This window comes from Grammomys surdaster, unplaced genomic scaffold (assembly GCF_004785775.1).
Source record: "Grammomys surdaster isolate TR1022 unplaced genomic scaffold, NIH_TR_1.0 192, whole genome shotgun sequence".
Taxonomy (NCBI): Eukaryota; Metazoa; Chordata; class Mammalia; order Rodentia; family Muridae; genus Grammomys; species Grammomys surdaster.
Window position 1 is genome coordinate 846450 of NW_021604637.1, and position 7489 is coordinate 853938.

The 7489-nt window shown below is 42.6% G+C and overlaps 1 protein-coding gene across 10 annotated transcripts in view; it reads left to right on the forward strand.

The window, feature by feature from the left end:
- The window catches only part of Fgfr2 (fibroblast growth factor receptor 2), a 111444-nt gene that overhangs the window by 84163 nt on the left and 19792 nt on the right, over positions 1 to 7489 (forward strand). For all 10 annotated transcript variants that reach the window (XM_028769389.1, XM_028769384.1, XM_028769380.1 and 7 more), the window contains 2 exons: positions 2515 to 2666; positions 5931 to 6052. In XM_028769389.1, the coding sequence (XP_028625222.1) occupies positions 2515 to 2666; positions 5931 to 6052 (274 nt within the window). The remainder of the gene's footprint in view (positions 1 to 2514; positions 2667 to 5930; positions 6053 to 7489) is intronic.

Here is a 7489-nt window from a genome sequence, read left to right on the forward strand (position 1 = left end):
TATGCACACAGACACATGAACCACACTGATATGCACACAGACACATGCACCACACTGATATGCACACAAACACATGCACCACAGTGATATTCACACAGACACATGCACCAACTGATATGCACGCAGACACATGCACCACACTAATATGCACACAGACACATGCACCACACTGATATGCACACAGACACATGTACCACACTGATATGCACACAGACACATGCACCACACTGATATGCACACAGAAACATGCACCATACTGATATGCACGCAGACACATGCACAGAGAGATATTTTTTCACTTAAAAAGAAAATCACCTTTCTCCTTCCCAAAAGATATTTAGAAGGTTCAGAAATGTCCTCATGTGTATTTTAAATGATAATAAGGTTTCATATAAAAATTTACTTATTGATTTTAACATTTCTTTGTGGGTTTTTTTTTGTGGGGAGTGGACATAGGGTCTCTGAGATTGAACTCAATAATAGCCAAGGATAACCTTGCACATCTGCCTTTAATACTGCAAAGACTTCTCCTCAATTCCATTAAGGGAAGTTGGGTTTCTAAAGAGCAGAAGGGCTTGCCAATGGGACAGTCCTGGGAAGAACATAGGTTCTTGGGTTCCTCTGATGAGAGTCTAGGCTCCACATGTGAAAGTTCCTTTGGCTTCATCTTTGCCGGCTGGATTGAGAAGGAGTTTGTATGCTCAAGGGGGGCAGGGGGAGGATTGTCACCCACTCGGGAGATAGAATCGAGGGTGGCCTGGTATGTACCCTGGGTGGCTCTTGTCTAACCTCACACTCCGTGTGTCCTGTACCAAAGTCTCAGTTGTGGTCTGAGGTGAAAGCAGTATCCAGCAGTCCACAATCACACCAAGATTGTGTAGTCGTACCCAGACACAGCCTTTGTGTGGGCTCTACGTATATTTTCTTTCTCAGAAATCAGCAAAGGAGAGACGGTGTGTTTAAGAGACAGGCATTGGGTCTGACATAGACATAGATACACATCAAGGTAAATGAGAAAACTTGAAGCCCTGTGTGCTGCTGGGTGAGGGAGGATCCTTCCTATGCGGTTCTGAGTGAAAATGTCTCTTCCTCAACCCTTGGTCTCATGTATTCACTGCTCTGCTTTCTGAAGCTAGAGTGATCATTTTCACTATGCGGTCTGGACATCATCAAGTTTCAGAAGGACTGGAGAGAGATGGAGAAAAACCTCCCAGTGCCTCAGATTTCCTTGAATGAAAGAACTTTCAGTTACCAGAATGCCCTTCCCTGTGTCTTAGTTAGAGTTTTATTGCTGCAAAGAGATATCATGACCAAAACAACTCTTATAAAGGAAAACATTTAATTGGGGCTTGCTTACAGTTTCAGAGGCTTAGTTCATTGTCATCGTGGTGGGAAGGATGGCAGCTTCCAAGCAGACATGGTGCTGGAGAAGGAGCCGAGAGTTCTGCATCTTGGTCTACAAGCAGCAAAAGGGGATTGTGTGCCACACTGGATGGAGTTTGAGCAAAGGAAACCTCAAAGCCCACCCTACAGTGACAAACTTTTCCAACAGGGCTACATGTTCTCTAACAAGGCCACACCTCTTAATAGTGACACTCCCCATGGGCCAAGTATTCACACCACCACACTATGCATAGCCTACAGCCCTTTCCTTGAGATCTTTCTTTGGAGGCAATGTCAGTATGGATGAACTCATTTGTTGAATGTTTGTGAATCCCTCCCTGCTGACTTGATTTTGTATGTGTCTTTATTTTACGGTGCTGGAAACTGACTGTGGAGTCTTGCATATGCTTGTCCAGCCTCTGTAATGGAGCCTAACTTTCCAGTTAGTCAATCTCTGGAGCTCTCAGAAGCACAGCATTGATCTGTAGGCTGAACAGGACTAAGTCTTGGTAATCCAGGGTTCTAAACAAAAAACAACCCAAAACAAAACAAAAAAAACTATAATGAAGTCAGTAGGGTATGTCTGTACATTCTTAAGTGGCTGTCTTAAAACAATTAAGATAAGGGGCTGGAGAGACGGTTCAGCAACTAAGAGCACTGGCTTTTCCAGTGGATCTGGGTTCACTTCCCAGCACCCACATGACAGCTCACAACTGTCTGTAACTCCAGTTCCAAGGGCGCCAACATCCTCACACAGACATACATGCAGGCAAAAAACTGATGTACAGAAAAATAAAAACTAATTTTTAAAAAGTTATGAAGTGAAGAAGAAATACTATGATTAAACTTCTAGAAACATTTTTATTTGGAAACTTGACCTTGGGATCCTGTGAATTTTCATTTTGACCCCTGTTTTTGTTATTGTTTGTTTGTTTTGTGGTATTTGTTTGTTTTATTTTTTGTTCTGCTTTGGGTTTTGTTTGGTTGGTTTTGTTTTTGTTTTTTTGTTTTTTGTTTTCCTGGTTCCTTCCCCTTTCTTTGTAAGAAAGCTCTGGCTGGGTCCCAGCTCACACTTCCAGCCTCCTCAGGTAGAGCCAACATTACATCTGCCTCTTTGCATTTTGTATACAGGTTTCGGCCGAGTCCAGCTCCTCCATGAACTCCAACACCCCACTGGTGAGGATAACGACACGTCTGTCCTCAACAGCGGACACCCCAATGCTAGCAGGGGTCTCTGAGTATGAGTTGCCAGAGGATCCAAAGTGGGAATTTCCCAGAGATAAGTAAGTACTCCTTCTGGGCATGGCCCCAGTGAATGCTTACATGTAAGTGGGAATATTGGATTGACATTTTCCTTTTATGGCCTTTAGCTGCAAAGGTCTTACTCTGACATTGTCAACAGGAGTGAGATTGTGCATCGAAATAACCAACTCCTGGGAAAATCTTTTTTGTTTGTTTGTTTTTTGGTTTTGTTTTTTTCTTATTAATATCTCCTTCAAACCAGAGCTGCAAGGTAGGTCCTGACTAGTCACCAAACAAAATGTCATCTGGTTATCATTGTTTTAAGTTTCTAGACAGTTCAAACTCAGTCATGTAATAAAAGTAGAGTTATACAGTCTTTTTTTTTAAACAAGTTTTTAAAAATTTATTTTATGTATGTGAGTACACTATAGTTCTCTTCATGAACACCAAAAGGGGCATCAGATCCCATTACAGATGGTTGTGAACCACCATGTAGTTGCTGGGAATTGAACTCAGGACCTCTGGAAGAGCAACCAGTGCTCTTAACTGCTAAGCCATCTCTCCAGCCCCTACTTATGCAGTCTTTAAAACAGAACTAACATTCCAACTTCTGGTAACTAGAAATTGCCTTAAGGATCTATCTTGGTCTTGTTTAGTTTTTTGTTTAATGGTTATTAGTGTGATGTTGGGCTAAAAAGTTTCAAATCTTGTACCTGACAACTGATTTCTTTGATCTACAATACTTTTGGTTATTGGTTGATAGAGGAGTGTCTAGTTGTATACTGAGGCACAAGGCTGCCACACAGGCTTGGACAAGGTCTTGCTGGGAGTTGTTTTCTCTTGCCCCAGCCTGAGTGACTCATGTTGGCCTATGGCTGGAATGGATTTGACCCCAGTTCTGCTAGCCAGTGACTGGGCAGACCTGAGAGATTCACTCAGTTCTCTGAATTTCTTGCCTATAAAATGAGGGTCGTGTTCTACCCCTCCTGGGACTGAGCACAGATCTTGATGGTGGGAATCTCTCATTTCCACCTGTGTCTTGGTAGTCAGGGGTGTGCAAACTGTAAACTTCAGCAAGATGGTGCATTTAACAGAGCTGCTGGTGCAGATGGGAGGCTACCAGTCTCTGCCCTTGAGGTAGAAGGCGAACTTTAACTCTGGGAAGTGAAGATCCTGGAAGGCTGGCAGCTTCCTTCTTGTAGGATTAGAGCCTAAACAGCTTGAGAGTAACAGAAGGTAGAAACATTGGCTCTTTCCGCATCAAAGACACAGGAATAAGTCCTCAGCTTGCTTGAAGACAACTAGTCTGCCTTACTTGACATTTGCAGTGCCTTCCTAAGATTATGTTAGTGGTGTGTGTGTGTGTGTGTGTGTGTGTGTGTATGTACAGATTCAGAAGCACAAAAACAAGCTTTCCCAAGACTGGATATGGCCAGCTCTAGTTGAAAGGGGAAGGAAGCCTCCCTTGGTTCTTTGTTTCACACAATTGCAGGTACTTTGGTTCTCAATTTAGAGATCTTTATATATATATCTCCTAATCCAGGGCTGAGGAACTGTCTGTCTGTGTAGTTGTCTTATGTCAGTGGAAAAAATTTCCAGTTAATTTATGTACTGCAGTGAAAAGAGCATTCATTCATTCCTTCCTTCCTTCATTCCTTCATTCATTCAGGGAATATTTAGTGGACGTTTTTTAGGTGAGGTACCAAAAAAACACAAAGAATGGTTTCTTTACCTACAGAGTTTTGAGAAAGGAAGGTATGTTTCTCTTGAGCCTTGCCAGCCTCCTAGCTGGGTGTGATTGTATAAATAGTTGGGCTCGTGTGCACTCTCCTATGTGTACAAGGCTAGACTAGGGAATTGTGCTCATATGTTAAAAGCTTGCAGCTTTCAGGTTGAGTCTGTGCCTTGGGCCACCTGTGACACCACAGTCAACAGTGTGAGTCTGTGTTGCCCGGCCGCTCCCACCCGGGGGTACCCAAGTGTGGAAAATCTGAGCGCTATGCATTTCCAAGCAGTGTTTAGCACAAATGTAGGTGGAGCACATTTCCAATGAATGAAGTCTATTTAGAAACGGTTTATTAGGTTGGAGGCAGAAGTTACACAAAGAGAGGTTTGTTATGGTTGTAGTAACAGGGCAATAGGACATAAATTAGCCATTTTCCAACGCAAATGTTTATTTTCTGCCAAGATGTTCAATTTAATTTTAGTTCTTGTCTGGAAGGGGGGGGGCTGCCTTCAGCAGAGCGTGTGTGGACCTTCATTTTCTTTTCTTTTCTTTTCTTTTTTTTTTTTTTTTAGCTTTTAAAAACATTGTGTACTTACTGCAAATGCTGTTTACTGAGGATAACTCAATACTTGGCATACGCAAACTGGAGAAGTACCTCTGTGGTTTAGAGCAGACACTGCTCTTATAAAGGACCAGAGTTCAGTTCCCAGCACCCGTGATGGGTGGCTCACAACCTCCTGTAACTGCAGATCTGGGGAATCTATCTGGGCTCCTTGGGTGCCTGCACTCACATGCCCATACCCTCTCCCCAGAAACACACATACACATAATTAAAAGTAAATCGTAAAAAAATACATAAAAATAAAAAAAAAACACTCCTAAGTATTCCAAAGACTTCCCTGTTCTTTTGGCTTCTAGAACACCTAAAATAATGTCAGGCTAATGTCTGACATGTATAAAAGTTTTATGCTTAAAAATGTAATTTGTGCTGTTTTCTTTTTACGTTCTTCCTTGTTTACTTTGAGTAGTGATAAGGATTTTTAAACTTATGTCAAAAAGATATTGTTCCCGTTTTCTAGAAGTTTCTCTCAATGAGAAACTACAGATTCTTTGAAACATGTTGAAGATTCTTACCCTGTAACTTGGCAGTCAGTGTAACCATAAAATCTACCGGTATTGAATAATAGTGATGTGAAAGCTGCTACTTTACAGGGACAGAAAATAAGAACAACCTTTTGCTTTTTTTTCCTCCTCTGCGATGTTTTAAATTATAAATATTTAATTGGCTCAAGACCAAAAGCTCCTCATGGTTGGCATGCGGGGAGCCTGACCACCTCGATAGCAAGGACACCTTCCATAAAGAAAAAGAAAATAAATCGAGAGTACAAATGTGAAATTTAATAGTCCCTCCAACAGTAATTGACGTTCTGGAAAAACATCACTAAGAAAATACCCCACGTGTGCCTCATTGGTTCCATATGCATGCCTCTGGAAGATTTTTATATTTAGTTCTGGAATTTCCCGCCCTGTGCCCCTCTGCCAGACAAGCGGTGTGCTAATCCCCTATTTACACATTTAGGCTGACGCTGGGCAAACCCCTGGGGGAAGGTTGCTTCGGGCAAGTCGTCATGGCTGAAGCAGTGGGAATCGATAAAGACAAACCCAAGGAGGCGGTCACCGTGGCAGTGAAGATGTTGAAAGGTGAGTGGGTGGATAGCTCGGAGGGGAGGGTCTTATCTGGAGCGTTCCTTTTGTGACATGTGAACTCTGCAGTGACGGGGTCAGAGAGCACATACTTGACCTGGAGGTTGAGGGGGTTTTCAGGATAAATGAGCATCTGAGACCGAGGATTTACCTTGAGCTGTGTGTACTTAAAAAGAAAAGCCAGTTTAGGAGCAAGTTGTAGCTTGCTGGTTTGAGCGGTTCTCTAACTCCTTAGAAGAGGTCCTGATTCTCTTCTGTGTGTTTATGGGTTTAGGAAGTTTAGGGGGTTTAGATGGGGATTGACATGGGAAGTTTGGGACCCAGACTTTTAACATACAGATAAGGTGAGGTAGGTATTAGAGTGGGCACTGGAGGCCCTGGAAACAATGTCACATTCTGTCAAAATATGGATTCAAAGAGTCACTTAGAAGCCAAAAAGGAGCAAACAGAATTGGCACTGATGCAGAATCTCAGGGACATGTAAACAATAACTCCATGATATAAATGCTCATTTTGGTTTTTGTGTGTGTGTGGGGGGGGGAGAGGTGAGGGAGATCGAAAATTTACACACAACCTTTCTAACACAGCTTGATGGCCAAGCCCAAGGACCTTAAATTACTTTCAACTATTAACTTATTCTTGCATGGTATTCTTTTATAGGAAGAGTTAAAGGGAAAGGTCACGTTATAAATCCTGCTGTAGGGATCTCAGAAAAGAGGATTCCGTACTCAATGTTTTTCTGGCTTGTGGACAGAGAGGTCTGTCCTGGCCATGTGGGATGTGGCGTATGCTTTGGAGTCAGACCTTTTCTTTCTTAGACAGGACACTTACCACATCCCTCCCTGCTGAGAACATGCAGACAAGAAAGGGTTGGGACATAGTTCATTTTGTCATTTTAGTTATTGACCCAAGACTCCCAGTGAAATCTTGGATGCTCCTGTCTTTGGAGACTGTTACCAGGGAGGAGATAGCAAGTATCTGGGTAACAGGGCAGAGGCAGCCCTTGGTACCTACTAGAAGCTGTGGGTTGGGAAGAGTCAGGTGTCATACTACTTTCCACAGAACCTCTAGTTTTGAGATCCCTGGGGCTATTGCAAAAGAGAGGTTTAGGGGTTGGCCCTTTAAGCAAGATTGCCCACCATCCTTTTCATCATGGTCAAAGGATATTGGTCCCAAAGCCTTTTCAGCATCCTTTGTGATATAGCCAGAGTACGGCTGAGGTGTAGAGAATACAGCATGCTGAGCTACATGTCCATCCATAGGCCTCTCTTCCCATTCCCCTTCTCTCTTCTCTGTATTGATCAGGATCGATTTCAGTTTTGAAACCACATTCAATCCTTTTTCTTTTCTTTTCTTTTCTTTTCTTTTCCTTTCCTTTCCTTTCCTTTCCTTTCCTTTCCTTTCCTTTCCTTTCCTTTCCTTTCCTTTCCTTTC